The 15,976-nt window shown below is 42.3% G+C and overlaps 2 protein-coding genes across 2 annotated transcripts; one reads left to right on the forward strand and one right to left on the reverse strand.

The window, feature by feature from the left end:
* Nucleotides 1–789: 789 nt before the first annotated feature.
* On the forward strand, nt 790–1,854 carry LOC136061985 (uncharacterized). Its single transcript, XM_065760508.1, has 2 exons — nt 790–1,022; nt 1,108–1,854. Exons 1-2 carry the CDS (start codon nt 858–860, stop codon nt 1,663–1,665), a joined length of 723 nt encoding a protein of 240 aa, XP_065616580.1. The 5' UTR covers nt 790–857; the 3' UTR covers nt 1,666–1,854.
* A 1,105-nt stretch (nt 1,855–2,959) lies between these two features.
* LOC136061977 (uncharacterized) lies at nt 2,960–7,306 on the reverse strand. Its single transcript, XM_065760495.1, has one exon. The coding sequence runs from the start codon at nt 7,304–7,306 to the stop codon at nt 2,960–2,962; it is 4,347 nt and encodes a 1,448-aa protein (XP_065616567.1).
* Nucleotides 7,307–15,976: the final 8,670 nt, after the last annotated feature.

Here is a 15,976-nt window from a genome sequence, read left to right on the forward strand (position 1 = left end):
AGTGCCGAGGTGTTGTGGGGTCGTTTAAGCGGAGGTCATCGTCAGCTTACTTTGGATGAATTCTTCTATTGTTATAGACCTCGGCACCTTTCTTCATCAAGAGGGATGTATCACTTCGCCGTCAGGGAGAAGGATTTAAGGCTGGTGTCTGAAATGCCAGATTCCAATAGAGCCTGGAAGAGTAGGTTCTTTTTCGTAGAGGGGACGGATTGGGTGTGCCGTCAGGATGAATGGGAAACAATTCCTCATGGTTGTTTTGACAATACTTGGGGGTTTGTTAAGGAGTCAGGTCTTAGTCGTCACCTTTTATCCTCGTCAGTTTGCCATATATATTTTTTAACTTTGAAAAGATACTAACGCAGCCAATTTTTTTTTCAGCTTTCGCTCGTCCATCAATAACTGACGAGCAAGAAGACTTCATCCGTCGGCTTTTGGAGATACCCATAGGAGAGCGATCGTGCCGGGACTTAATTACCCTCGATACTCTTTACACATACTGTGGGGGTCCCGAACCAACGCCCGAAGCTCGTAGGTTGGAAGATTTTGCTCGTCACCGTGAGTCTTTACCTATCCGTCAGCTTTTAAACTTTTAGTCGTCGGCTTTCCCTTATGTTTGCTTTTGTTTGCCTGTTGCAGAAATGGATGTTGCTAAGGAGCGAATTAAGGCCGCTGCTGCCCGTCAGCGGGAGGAGAAGAAAGCTAAGGGTGAGGCGACGTCTACGTCTGCCCCCAGGACCGTCGCCAAGGGCTCCCAGAAGAGGAAGACTGACGGAGTGGTCATTCGCCCGCCGAAGAGACCAGCCGTCACTCCCGTGAAGTCGCCCCCTACGTCGGGTCATGGAGCTGGGAAGGGCGTCATGACCTCTTCTGGTCCCGTCCTGCAGGGACCTCAGAGCCTGCTGATGCACAAGGACTTTGCCGTCGAGGCCATCCAAGCACTCATAAAGCCGACGGACATGGATCCTTGCGATCAGCTAGGGACGGAAGAACTGGGGTCGTCGGCCTTGTTCGACCTTTCTCGGGTAAGCCGTCAGTTTTACTTCTTTCTCTTTGACTGTCGTGCCCAACTTTTTCTTTTTACTAGCTGACGGTTATATCATTTTTTAGGCTTTGGTTCGTGTGAAGGCGCTGCAGGAACGGTGCGTGGCCAAGGAGGGGGTCGTCACTCGCGTTAATAAGCACAACGCCAATATGCGAAACCAACAGGCTCAGTATAAAGAGGCGGTGCGCACACTTAACGTCGAACTGAAAGACGTGAAGGCGGAGTTGGAAGAGGCGAAGCGTCAGCGGCTCGAAATAGAAGGAAAGCTGACGGCTCTTTACGACCAGTTGGAGACGGTAGGGGCTGATGCTGTTGAGAAATTCAAGGCGTCAGATGCCTTTATCGATTCCTGTGGCAGTTATTATGGCACGGGATTCGACGACTGTCTTAAACAGGTGGCGTCAGCTTTTCCCGATTTGGACCTATCTGGTATCAACATAGATGACGCTCGGCCCATGACGCCTGCGACAGATGCCGTCACCCCTGGTGTTGACGACTCTGTTGATTCCCCCCCTCCTGGAGAGAGTGGGGTTGTGTTGGCCCAACCTGCTGCGAACCCTCCGACGGCTGCAGCCACTCCCCCTATGGTACTGCTTGACGAAGAGGAGCCTGCCGCCAAATAGAAAATTTCTTGAAGTGACGTTTTTATTTTTGTTTATCATCATTTTTATTTTATTTTATTTATTTTTTATCTATGTAGGAGACAATCTTATTAAGTGCCCCTTTGGGCACCGTTGTGTAATATTTTGACAGCTTTGTAAATGCCCTTTTTTAGGCTTGGATTTGTTTATAATGCCGTCAGTTTTCTATTACCTGTGTGCAGCTTATTTTGCTTGGTTTTTTTTTTGTATGTTTTGAAACCAAGACTGCGGGCCTTTTTATTTTAGTCGTACCGTTAGTTTCATTAATCCGTTGGTCAACTTTAATTAACCCGTCAGCTTTTGATCATTTTTCTTTAATGATTGTAGAAAGTTGTCAAAATCCTATTTCGTAACGAGGTTATCTGCCTTACGGTCGGCTGTTTGCGGACTGACGGATTTGGCCCTTTTTTAGACTGTTAGCCTATTTATTGGTCCGTGTATTCCGTCAGTTAATCTCGGTTGTCTTGCCGATTTCGTGGATCTGGTCATTTTTATACCGTCGGCTGTTTTGCTCGTCCATTTGTGGATTCGGTCACTTAGCCTCTTGTCCATCTTTGGACTTTGGCCATCTTTAGACCGTCAGCTTGAAATGATTGTGGTCTTGACAATATTTAGTCTTTTAGACCGTCAGCTTGAGAGCTGAAATGACTGACTTGGTCAGTCTCTTTTAAATCGTCAGCTTGAGAGCTGAGATGATTGGGGGTTTGGCCAATCTTTTAAACCGTCAGCTTGAGAGCTGAGATGATTGACTTGGTCGTCAGCTTGAGAGCTGAGATGGTTGGGGACTGGCCAGTCAGCTTGAGAGCTGAAATGACTGACTTGGTCACTCTTTTTAAACCGTCAGCTTGAGAGCTGAGATGGTTGGGGACTGGCTAGTCTCTTTTTTTTTTTTTAAATCGTCAGCTTGAGAGCTGAGATGATTGGGGACTTGGTCATTTTTAGACCGTCAGTTTTTTGATCCCGTCCACTTTGTGGATGGACCGTCAGCTTTTGGATCCCGTCCACTTTGTGGATGGTCAATTTGTCAATCTTTAATATCCTCTTATTTGTAAGTAGAAACATCAGTAGTTCTAAGTAAATTCCTCTTATTGCCATGCATCTATATAAAAAGTAATTCGAAAACAAAATCTACCCATTTTGGGCTTATTGTAGCAAATACTTAAGTAGGAAAAGAAAAACTGCCCTTTGGGCTTATTGTAGCAAATATTTGAGAAGGTAGTCCGTAGGTCTTGGCGTCATTCCAAAAAGCAATTTTTGCTTTATGTGAACGTCGCCCCTACTGGTAGTATTTCCGTAGGTGTTCAGCATTCCATGGATGTGGTAGCTTCCGTCCGTCCAGTGTCTCTAGATGGTAGGTTCCCTTCCTTTGCCGTGCCGTGACTCGGTAAGGTCCTTCCCAATTAGGGCCGAGCTTCCCTTGAGTGGGGTCCCTTGCTGCGCCCATCACCTTTCTTAGAACGAGGTCCCCTACCTGGAAGTCTCTGTGTTTGACCCGGGAGTTGTAATGTTTGGCCATGCGGTCCTGGTACCGTGCAAGCCTTTGCTCTGCTGCCATCCTAACTTCGTCCACCAGGTCAAGTTGCAGACGTATGGCCTCATCATTTCTTTTTTCGTCGTGGTTGTGCACCCTGTAGCTTGTAAGGCCGACTTCAGCTGGGATGACTGCTTCGTTTCCGTACGTTAGTCGGAATGGTGTCTCTCCTGTTGGTGTCCTTGCTGTTGTCCTGTAGGCCCATAGTATGCTCGGCAACTCTTCCGCCCATATGCCCTTTGCCCCCTCAAGCCGGGTCTTGAGAATTTTTAGCAAGGACCGGTTTGTAACTTCGACCTGCCCGTTGGCTTGGGGGTGGGCGGGAGAGGAGTAGTGGTTCCGTATCCCTAACTGCGAGCAGAAGTCCCTGAAGGAGTCGTTGTCGAATTGCTTCCCGTTGTCCGAGACTAAGATTCTTGGAATGCCAAACCTGCATATGATGCATCGCCAGACGAAGCTCCGTACGTTTTTTTCTGTGATGGTGGCCAATGCTTCAGCTTCTACCCACTTGGTGAAGTAGTCAATACCGACAACTAGGAACTTCAGTTGTCGTATTGCCGTGGGGAATGGCCCCATAATGTCCAACCCCCACTGAGCGAACGGCCATGGTGCCGTCATTGGGGTTAGTTCTTCGGGTGGCTGCCTGATGATGTTGCTAAACCTTTGGCATTTGTCGCAAGCCTTCACATAAGCCTCGGCATCCTTTTGCATTGTTGGCCAAAAGTACCCAGTTCGTACTAACTTGTGTACTAGCGACCTTGAACCTGAGTGGTTTCCACAAATTCCTTCGTGTACTTCTCTCATGACGTAATCCGCTTCTTCAGAACCTAAGCATCGTAGGTAGGGGCGGGAGAAACCTCTTTTGTATAAAACATCTCTGATCAGGACGAACCTCGCCGCTTGAACCTTCAGTTTCCTTGCTGCCCCCTTATCATTTGGTAGTATGCCGTTTTTTAGAAAGGAGGTTAACGGCGTGGTCCAATCATGCTGGGGATCGAGCTCCTGTATGTCGACCGCACTGATGAGTGGAGAGAGCTGCGTGAAGGAGAGTGTACTACTAATGGCGACCATGTGTTCGGCGGAGGCGGCTTTGGCCAAGCGGTCGGCTTGCTCGTTTTCGCCCCGCGGGATCTGCATAATTTTGACCTTCAGCTCGTTCATTCTTCTTCTTGCTTGTTCCAGATACTTCTTCATTCTTTCGCCTTTGCATTCATACTCCCCGCTTATCTGGTTAACTATGACTTGGGAGTCACAGTAAACGATCACTTTCTCGGCTCCTGCTGCTTTCGCGAGGTCGAGCCCTGCTATCAGAGCTTCGTACTCCGCCTCGTTGTTGGTAGTGGGGAATGCGAGGCGGACCATACACTCTACCGTGTCTCCTTCGGGTGACTGTAGTACGATGCCGGCTCCGCCGGCCTGTCTGTTGGAGGATCCATCCACATGTATGCTCCACTGCGGGGATTCCTCTGCCCCCTTATCCTCGCAGTTTGCGAATTCTGCTATGAAATCTGCCACAGCCTGTCCCTTGATAGCAGTGCGCGGGCGATATTGGATGTCGAACTCGCTCAGTTCTATTGCCCAGAGTGTCAAGCGCCCGGCAGCATCCGGGCTACCCATTGCTCGTCGTAACGGCCTGTCGGTTAAGACAATAATTGTGTGAGCTTGAAAGTACGGCTTCAGTTTTCGTGCCGCTGTAACTAGCGCGAAAGCAAGTTTCTCCATGGGTGGATATCTTTCTTCAGCCCCGTGTAACGCCCGGCTAATGTAGTACACGGGCTTCTGTATTTTCCCTTCTTCTCTGATCAAGGCGGCGCTGACTGCGGCCGAAGAGACAGCAAGATATAGAAACAGTTCTTCTCCTGGTTGTGAGGGACTCAACAATGGTGGGGAAGAGAGGTAAGCTTTTAATTCTTCAAACGCTCGCTGGCATTCATCGGTCCACTCGAAAGACCTTTTTAACGTGCGGAAGAATGGTAAGCACTTGTCTGTTGCTCTGGAGACGAACCTGTTTAGCGCTGCTATCTTGCCGTTGAGGCTTTGTACCTCCTTTACATTTTTTGGTGGTGCCATCTCCATTATAGCCCGGATCTTGTCCGGATTGGCCTCGATGCCTCTCTGGGACACCATGAATCCTAAGAATTTTCCTGCCGTCACCCCAAAGGCACATTTTTCCGGATTAAGCTTCATATTGTAAGAGCGAAGGGTGTCGAATGTTTCCCTGAGGTCTTCTAAATGATCTTCTTCCCTTCGACTTTTGACCAACATGTCGTCGACATATACCTGGACGTTTCTCCCGATCTGCTGTGCGAACATCTTGTTCATAAGCCTTTGGTAAGTTGCACCGGCGTTTTTTAAACCAAACGGCATTACCTTGTAGCAGAACAGGCCTTGGCTAGTTACGAAGGACGTTTTTTCTTGATCTTCATCGTGCATTTTAATTTGGTTGTAGCCGGAGAAAGCGTCCATGAAGCTTAACAGCTGATGTTGAGCCGTGGAGTCTACTAGAGTGTCGACTCTCGGGAGGGGGTAGCTGTCCTTAGGGCATGCTTTGTTTAGATCGGTGAAGTCTACACACATTCTCCATTTCCCGGAAGCTTTCTTGACCATCACTACGTTTGCTAGCCAATCGGGGTAGTAGACTTCTCTAATAAAATTTGCCTCTCGCAGCTTGCGGACTTCTTCGGCTATTGCTTGATCTCGTTCTGGGGCGAAGACCCGCTTTTTCTGCCGGATGGGCGGAAAGGATGGTGATACATTCAGCCTATGTGCCATGACGGAAGGATCTATTCCGGGCATATCCTCGTGACTCCAGGCGAATACGTCCCGATTCTCCTTGAGAAATGCTGCAAGCGTTCGCCGAGTGGCGGGACTCGCGAGGGTCCCAATCCTTGTTGTCTGGTCAGGTACGGAGTCATTCAGAGGTATCTCCTCAAGCCTTTCGGCTGGCTCCGTTGCACTCCGGTGCTCTTCTATGTTCATGGTATGGAGGTGGTCATCCATTTCCATCATGGCTACGTAGCATTCGCGTGCGGCAACCTGATTTCCACGTAGCTCTCCGACCCCGTGTTCTGTTGGGAACTTGATCATCAAATGATATGTTGAAGTTGCCGCCCTCCACGCATTGAGGGTGGGCCGCCCTAGGATAGCGTTATAGGCGGACGAATGGTCAACCACGAGGAACGTCACGTCCTTTGTGATTTGCTGGGGATAGTCACCGGCTGTCACAGTCAACGTAACCGCGCCCAGCGGAAACACCTTTGCACCTCCAAAACCGACAAGTGGGGCGTTTGTTGGAATCAGCTGTTCCTTGCTGATTTTCATCTGCTGGTATGCCGGGTAGTACAAGATGTCTGCCGAGCTGCCATTGTCGACCAACACTCGATGCAAGTTGTAGTCCCCTACCCGTAAGCTGACAACAAGCGCGTCGTCGTGCGGGTGGCGTAGGCGTCGCGCGTCTTCTTCTGAGAACTCGATAACGGGGCTTTCCCTTCGGGCCCCATTTTGCACTGGACCCGTCAGCTGAACGTTTTGGACCATCCGGAGGTACGCCTTTCGAGCCTTTTTGGACGGCCTGGTAGCGATCCCTCCTACAATTATTCGTATGTCACCAACGGGGGGTTTTGGACGGTCGTTGTCCCGTCGGGGAGGGTGCTCTGGAGGTGCTGGATCCGCTCTTTCCTTGCTTACGAATTTCTGCAATTTCCCTTGCCTTATAAGGGCCTCGATTTGCTGCTTCAAGTCGTAACAGTCGGCTGTATCATGGCCGTGGTCTCGGTGAAAGCGGCAGTACTTGTCTCTGGAGCGCCTGTTAGGATCCCCCTTCAGTTTTCCAGGGAAGGTCAGCGCCCCTTCGTCCTTAATTTGCATTAGGACTTGATCTATTGGGGCGGTTAGCGGGGTGAAGCTTGTGAATCTCCCTCCCGGAGGCTTGGAACGCCTTTCGTCTCTTCGATCTCCTGTTCTGGGCCTCTTTCTTCCTTGGTCGGGTCGCGCATCTTCCTGCCTTTCCCTTTTTCTCGGCTTCTCTTCTCGGGCCTGCAGCGCGTCCTCGGCATTCATATACTTTGTAGCCCTGTAGAGTACTTCCGACATAGTCTTCGGGTCATTTTTGTATAGAGAGAACAAGAACTTGCCCTTCCGCAACCCATTTGTGAAGGCTGCTACAAGTATTTTGTCGTCGGCTTCGTCAACCGATAGCGCTTCCTTATTAAAGCGCGTTATGTAGGATCGTAACGTCTCGTCCTCTCTTTGCTTGATACTCATTAAGCATGCCGTGGACTTCTTATACCTATGTCCGCCAATGAAGTGTGTAGTGAATTGGGCGCTTAGCTCCTTAAAGGTGCTGATAGAGTTGGGCGTCAGCCGGCTGAACCATATCCTTGCGGGGCCTTTGAGTGTTGTGGGGAAGGCCCTGCACATAATCTCATCTGCCACCCCCTGAAGATGCATCAAGGTTTTGAAAGTCTCCAGGTGATCCAAAGGATCCTTCACCCCGTCATAGCTTTCTATATTTGGCATGCGAAACTTGTGGGGTAGGGGGAAGGAGTTTACGGCCATAGTAAAGGGCGAATCGGTACGGTTGACTAATTCGTCAAGATCACTAGAGACTCTCCCCTTGAGGGCGTTCATCATGACCTCCATCTGTTCCCTCATTGCCTGCATCTCGGCGGCAATATGTGGTGGAGTCGCATCCATGAGGGATGGCATGCTCACATGCGGCCTCTCCGGCCTGCTTAGGGCGTGGCTGCCTTCAAGTCTCTCCTGGTTTCCCCTTGGAGCGCTAATTTCTTCCTGATCTTCTGGTTGGTCATTTGGTGCTGCCTCCTTCTGGCGCAGCTGTTCTTCCAAGTCGAGGTTCCGTTTTGTGAGACGTTCCACGGCGGCACCGAGAGTCTGAACCTGTCTCTCGAGGGCAGTTGTGGGTGGTTCCTCTCCTTGTGCGTCATTAGTAGTTGCCATTGAGCGAGTGAGTACCATGCAACCCTTTGGTCCGGGAAACGATAATGTGACTTAATTACCTAAAAGCAGTTTAACGTTTCCCACAGACGGCGCCAACTGATGAAGCCGAAAATCTCACCAGTGAGTTGCACGACGCTTGTACGCTCAAAACAACACCTGCACAACAAAAAGGAAAAGACCTCACAGAGAGCACCGGTGTGGTGCCGGCCAAACACCCTCCGAAGGTCAAGTTAGAACTTCTTTCAACTCTAGAGTGCTAGAGAGGGGTTTATTATGCGTACCTCGGCTTATGAGGGTATTGGGGTTTTTATAGTAGTAGAGGGTAGACCTTTCTTCCTTGGAGTAGAAGTCTTTTCCTTATAGGAATCCTTATGCGCGTAGATTGCGGAATCCTTTCCTTATAGGACTCTGATACTGGGCGTGGAATACAAGCAATTTCCCTAAAACCCATGCGTGGTGACCAAGTCATGGTTTTCATAGAACCGTCGGCCTTAAAACTGTCAGCTTGCACTTTCCCCTTTAGCTGGGTTGGCGTCAGCTTCTCGCTACGTTCAGTAGCCTAGGGGCTCCAAATTACCGTCAGTTAGACTTGGGGACTTCAGCCCGTCGGTTTTGTCTTGATCTAGTCAGCATGCATTCCTTCACGCTTGGCCTACAGCATTCGTCATAACAAACCCGTCAGCCAGAGCAGAAGCTGACGGGTTAGGCTCATGGTACCTGCTATAATTCTTCCATATCAACTCATATTTTCTATTACTTTCTTTTTCATGTCTAAAAATAGTAAATTATTAAAATGTTATATATGCATAGAAGTCTTTTTTTTTTATTAATCTTTTATTTAAGTTGGGTCGTCATACACATTATACTTGTGCAATATGATTTTGGTTTGATGCACACGTCATAAAATATACTTTCACTGACCAGAAACATTATAAGCACATTAATATAATAAAAACTCTATAATCAAAGCTTTAAGAGGTTTAAAATTGCTTTTCTTATTAGAATTATATTACAAAAAAATTCTATATATCTAAAAGAAATCGTTATTTATTTTAAATTATTTTGATCATTTATCATAATTTTTTGTAATAATAATAATAATTGGTCATTAAGCTTGTGCTATGCGACTTGACTTTTAGAATAAAAACTTTATTTTCAATTTTATTTTTACCTACAAATGAAGGATATGGGCTTGGTCCTCAAGGACCCCCTTTTTCATTGTGTTTTTTTTTTTTTTTTAAAGGGATATCATCAGATAATTCACATTTATATATAATTAAATTCATCCATTATTTGCATAATACTAAACAAGTCAACGAAAAACAAGAGTGAAGAGTGAGAGGGATGGTATACTAACCGGAATAGATCCATCGTTTCCAAAATACGAGCCGATTTCCACTTGGGAAGGCATCAGGCATACGACTCAGTGCATAAAAAGGGGAGTCACCATTTCTGTCTTTAGCAAGAACCAAACTTGGACAACGCTGGACTAAATGCAAAGCGATATCTATCGTGTTGGACCATGACCATGTGGATAAAGATATTAATCAATCGTACAAAATTATATTGCGAAAATTTTGAATAGGAAACAACACACAATGAATAGTTAAGACGAAGAGTTAATTCTTACCCCAAGCTTTGTATAATATAGCCTCGTAAATATTTGAAGCCCCCATGGTGCTATTTTCTCGCATTAGAATTTCTAGCGGAGTGTGCAAATAGAGATAACGAGCCAAAATTAAATGCCCATTGTAAAGTGCATTAAAAACTGAAATATCTTCTTCGTTGTCTTCAATTCTGATCAATCTCGCATTCCTTTCAAGCATGATTTCTGCCATACGGTAGTTTCCACGACAAGCTACACTAGCTAGAGCCGGGCAACCTCTATTATCTTTTATTTCCAAATTTTATTCAGACATTAGGTTCACCAACTCCGCCACAATATGCACCCGTCCAGCTTTAGCGGCAACATGAAGTGCGGTCTTCTCCTCAGATGTGATTTGTGCACTCATTGCAAGCGGATGACGATTAAGGAAACCCTGGGCAGCATCCCAGTCACCAATTAGCAAAGCTCTGTATAAGTCCAAATAAATCTCAACGCCGTCGTTGATGTTTCCCTCGTCATTTTCTCCTGCCAAGCTTTATTTTATTTTTATTTTTTTCAGAGAATTTTATTTTATTTTTATTTATTTTTTCAGAGAATGAAATGAAATGAAACCATTCTGACATCTACATGTCAACTATCAGTTGATATTTTTTGTTGATTCTGAATTTCATTAATTAAATACATAGAGACATTGATTAATCACAATTCTTATCAACACAATAATTATAAAGAGGAGTTACTGTTTAGGAATTTTAAAAAATCTAAATAAATGTGAAACGTTGAATCAGGAGAGAGAGAGAGAGAGAGAGAGAGAGTGTGCGGTGGTTACAGTCTAGAGAGGAAAATTGATAGGAAGAGAGTGCCAGAGGCACTGGCTGTTAGGGGTGGAGAAGGAGAAGAGAGAGGAAGAAGGTCCGGTACTCTAAGAGGTTGTACAAATTTCTTATTTTATTTTATTTGTTCGTAGAATAAAATTGGGTGTGAACCAAACTATTACTTAAGTTTGAAACATCTTATGTGGCATGCTATTATTGGTAGATGTATAAATATAATATATTCAACGTGTATCAAATTTAAACTCTTGAAAAAATATAATTTTTTTTTTATCGTTTGTATCTTTAGCCCATTCATTATTACTATCTCCCAAAAGTTTAAATTCCTTAAAATGTGAATAAGGCAATCTAACTAAAGTCAAGAGATTATCTTGAGGCTATCTTCGATGTGTGTGTGGGACGAGAGGACAAAACATACCTGGAGAAATGGTTTGATACTCGAAAAGATCTAGATATCCTGTTACCAAAAAAAAAAAACTAAGTTTAAGTGTGCTTACACAGCAATAATCCTATAGCAGTCTTCAAAGAGTTCAAATTTGATACTGATTGGGTTAAATGTTTACTATTAATTTTCCAATATTTAATGCACTTTCAAGAAATTTTACAAATCTTAGTGGAGAAAAATGCTCCTGTACTTTTTGTTTTCAAGGAAAATACTTTCATTCAATCATTCAAGATAATCTTGTGTTTATTAAATCATGCTGCAAGTTTGCTTGGAGTGCTGGTGGGCGTTAGCCTTAGCCATGCCGACTGGTTTTCTTTTCGATTCTATGCATGCCAAGCTAGGCAATGTGATATATTTTTTGCCTCTCTACGTAAAGCACTGAAGCTACACCTCTTAAACTGCATAAGCTCTAACGGCTATTTTGTCTTCAAATGTTCCATAAGCTCATCTACTATATGTTTCGCAATAAGTTAAAATTGAAAAAACAAATAGGGTTATTTTAATATATGTGAAAATTTAATAAGGTTATTTTTAATCTTTCAATTTGTTAAATTTTTACTTCAATAAATTTAATATATGTAATTAAATCACATAAATTACATCATTTAAAATGGATCGATTTCATGGTTTATATATTAAATATTACAAATTTTAGAGAATATCCAATAGCACATTCTCTAAAATTTTAAATGATGAAATAGTTTATAAAACACTGTCTGAAGAGTTACAAGATTACAAAGTAAACTGTCTGAGGAGAAAGGTTACAAGATTACAAAAAGGGAAGTTACAAAAGTCTTTCTGAGAGGGAACGGGTATTACAAAGGCTATCTAAAGGCTTTCTAAAAACTTGGACTTTGAAATTGGGACCTTAAACTATCTCTAGAAATTTTGGACCTTAGAACTGGACCTGTCTTCTGTCTTCGGAGTCTGTCCTTTTATAGATGAAGTGAACCATGGTAAGTCTTTAAAAGTAACCTGAGTCAAGTAAAGTGAACTCAAGTTAATTTGTCGGTAAAGTAAGTCTCTAAAAGTAACCTGAGTCAAGTAAAGTGAACTCAAGTTAATCTGTCGGTAGAGTAAATCTTGAATAGTAGTCTGTCTGATCTTGTGGAATCTGTAGAAAATCTGTCTGAGCACGCTTGTAATTAATATTCTGTCAAATATCTTTCTTGATCTTTTGTTTGGATCTTTCTGTCATGCCTGCTTGTGAATAGTTTTTTGTCTTTTTGTTTTTTCTATCACTTATCTGTCACATGTCTTTTTTGTCTTTTCTATCACTTATCTGTCACATATCATAGGGATCCTGAGAATCTTGAAATGCTTCTGGATGAGTCCTGTAATTTGGAGAGGATGATTCCATTATTGTGTCATCTTCATCATCTGATATCTGTGATGCCGCTTCAAGCAATTGCTTTTTAAGCTATCTTCTGTCTGAGACGGAGGCAAGCTGGCATTGGACTTGGCTTTTTTCTAAAAAGAAATTAGGATTTTCTGTCTGGGAAGGAGAGGTCCTTTCCGTAATTCTTGACAAATATGATCAAAATTAAACTTATTCCACCATTTTAATTTAAACTTCCTGGTGAGCATAGGAAAAGGATACTGAGGATGCTTTTCTATTTTGTATTCCCATCTGATGATCCATAGGAGATCCGAAAACCTGTAAAAGAATTGTAAAAGATGTGGAAAATCTTTAAGATGCTGTATGTTTGGTTCTTTCTTGAAACTTTCATAGGCTTTGAGGAGATCAGGAGGAAGAATCATAGCTTCAGGGCCATAAGAAGTCCCCCAGTCAATAAACCATTTGGGTATCATCATGTCTTTCTTTCTATACATATCAAATCGGAAAAACCAAGTGTGTCTGTTAATATTGTTTTGGAATAAAAGGAATCTGTCCCACGCTTCCATATAGTCATAATAATTATAGAACTGAGGCTTAAAGGGATGAGAAAATTTTCTGGGAATCCAGGGCTCTGCCCTCCACTGGGAAGGGGTGAGAATCTGTTTTATAACTACTTTAGAATAACCAATTCTGTTTGGGTCTTGGGAGCAAGGCATGTGTGACACTAGGATTGAGTCTGTGTCAACTAGAATAAACTCATAGAATGTCGGGTCTTTAATGTTTTTGTCTTAGGGTGCTCCCATCCTTGGGGTAGCAGCTGTCTAACTAGTGAGAGGGGGTCTGTAACATGCTGGTATTCTCTTTCAATCCATAAAATAAAATTCCAAGAATTTTTTGGGAGTTCAACACTGTGATCTTCTCTTGGGGTTTGGGTTTGAGTTTGAGAGGTAGAGGGTCTGTCTATTGATTGTTTAGAGAGAGAGGATAGTGGGGAGAAGGAAGAGGCAACTATATTAAATGGTGTTTTTAGGGGAGGAGGAGGAGGAGTTGAGGGCATGGCATAAGACTGTTTATATGTTGGATTGGAGCTTGGAGAAAGTGGTTGGAAAGGATTTGGGCTGCAGGTATTGGGGCTCTTTCTTGGGGTCTGTTTGAAGAGAAACTAGGTGAGTTGAGGGAGGGACAAGAGAGAAATATACTAAGGGGAGGAGGGATCGGTGGGGCAATATAAGACTGTCTAGATCTGGGTTTTAGGGAGTTGCTCTTTTCTGCAGGGGAGCTCATCTTCCCTATAGGAGTTCACAGGTTAAGAAATCAGGAATAGAATTAGATTCTCCTTTAATATATTCAATATCAAAATCAAAAACACTTAAAATAGCCTGCCATCTTGCAAAACTCTGTTTGGAAACAAGGTTTTGAACATCTTTCTGTAAAACTTCTTTAGCACTTTTACAGTCAACTCGAATTAAAAAACTTTTGGTTAAAAAGATCATTTTGGAATTTTGAAACACACAATATAATAGATAAAATTTCTTTTTTAATAGTACTGTAGTTTTGCTGGGTAGCTGTCCAGGAGCCAGAATGGAATCTAACAATCTGTTCTTTATCTTTTGTTACTTGTTTTAGGATTCCACCATAACCTATGTCTGAAGCATCTGTCTCAACAATCTTAAAAGCATGGGGTGAAGGACTAACAATGCAAGGAAGTTGTTTAACATATTTTTTAATCTGTCGAACTATCATAGTGTGTTTATCTGTCCATGCAGGGGGGTTCTTTTCTAGCCTCTTATATAAGGGTCTACAAATTTTTCTTAGTCCTTGAAAATAATCTGAAACATAATTTAGGCTACCAAGAAATCTTTGTAACTGATTTTTATCTTTTATTTCATCTGGGAATTTATCTGCAAATTGAATGGCTCTATCAATGGGGCTTAAGGTTCCCTTATAAATATTATGTCCTAGAATCGAATTTTATCCTGAAATAAGTTTATCTTAGTGGCTAAACAACTAGTCCATTGTGTTTAATTACTTTGACAAATATATCTAGATGTTTCCAATGGTCATCAATTGATTTAGAAAAATTAACACATCATCTATATAGACAATTGAGAATTCTGTAAAAGGTGTAAATATATCATTCATTATATTTTGGAATTCACTTGGTGCATTTTTTAATCCAAAAGGCATAACATTCCATTCATAATGACCAAAAGGAATGTAAAAGCAGTTTTATATCTGTCTTTCTCTCTATCTGTATCTGCCAAAATCCGCTTTTCATATCAAATTTAGAAAATATGGTTGCTTCATGAAGTCTGTCAAGTAAATCTTTCTTATTAGGAATAGGATATCTTATCCATTGTAATGCTGTATTTAAAGGTTTATAATTTATAACTAATCTTGGAACTCCTCGTTCCAATTCTGCCTGTTTATTAACATAAAAAGCAGCACAGCTCCAAGGAGACTTGCTTTTTCTAATTAAGCCCTTATTTAAAAGATCTTCAATTTCTTTTTTACAGTGTTCTAATAATTCATTATTCATTTGTATTGGTCTAGCCTTAGTAGGTATCTGTCTTTCATTGAAGTCTTTTTCATAAGGTAATTGTACTATATGTCGATGCCTATGCCAAAAGGCGGTGGGGAGATTAGAACAAATTTCTGCCTCAATTTGCTGTCTGAATGATTTTATTTTATAGTGTAGTATAGGGTCTGTTAATTGATCAGTAATTCTTTTGTATATTATTTCTGTCTTTAAAGATTCTAAATGTCTATTCTTTCTGTCAATTCTTTCTCTATCAATTTCCTTTATTATGGAAATGTTATCAAGGGAATAGATTTCTTTCGAGATAGGTGGCAAGATGAATTTAAAAAGTATGTCTTTTCCTAGCACATTGGTTTTAATTCCTTCTTCTGTCGTTAGAAAAGGGTAAAGAAAAGCCATGAAAGGATTTCCTAAAATGATTTTAGAAGAAAGATCTTTAATTAGAACAAAAACTATTTCAAAGCATACTCCATCATTACATATGTGGACATTAGGTATTTTATAATTAATTATTAGATTTTCTCCATTAGCTTGGGTTAATCTTTCTGATGTTTTTTCATAATACTTTAAAGGTACTACTCCTTCTTGTATACAGTTCATATCAGCACCTGAGTCTATTAAAGCAATTTCTGTCAAGGAAAATTCATTATTAATTACTAAAGTAATTTCTGTATACCATTTTTGGAAGATTACTCTATCAATTAAGCCCAAGAAATTTTGTTTATTACCATTGTCTTTTTCTAATAAAGGTGGAGGTTTAGATAATTCTTTTAAATTTATTATTTCTGCAATATTCCCTTCATTTATATATATATGATTGTCTTCTTTAATATCTTTAATTTCTTGTTTGAGTATTTTCGCTTCTGTCATTAAATCTTGTAAAGTTACTGATTTTATTTCTTCGTTATCTTTTTTCTTTTCTATCTTTTGTTGCTTATCTTTTTCTTTTTTGGCTCTTTCTTGTTTCCTACATTCTGTAACATGGTATCCATATTTCTTACATCTAATACAAGCAATAGGTATGTCTATAGATTCTTTCAG

The sequence above is a fragment of the Quercus suber genome, unplaced genomic scaffold (assembly GCF_002906115.3).
Source record: "Quercus suber isolate HL8 unplaced genomic scaffold, Cork oak 2.0 scaffold_370, whole genome shotgun sequence".
NCBI lineage: Eukaryota > Viridiplantae > Streptophyta > Magnoliopsida > Fagales > Fagaceae > Quercus > Quercus suber.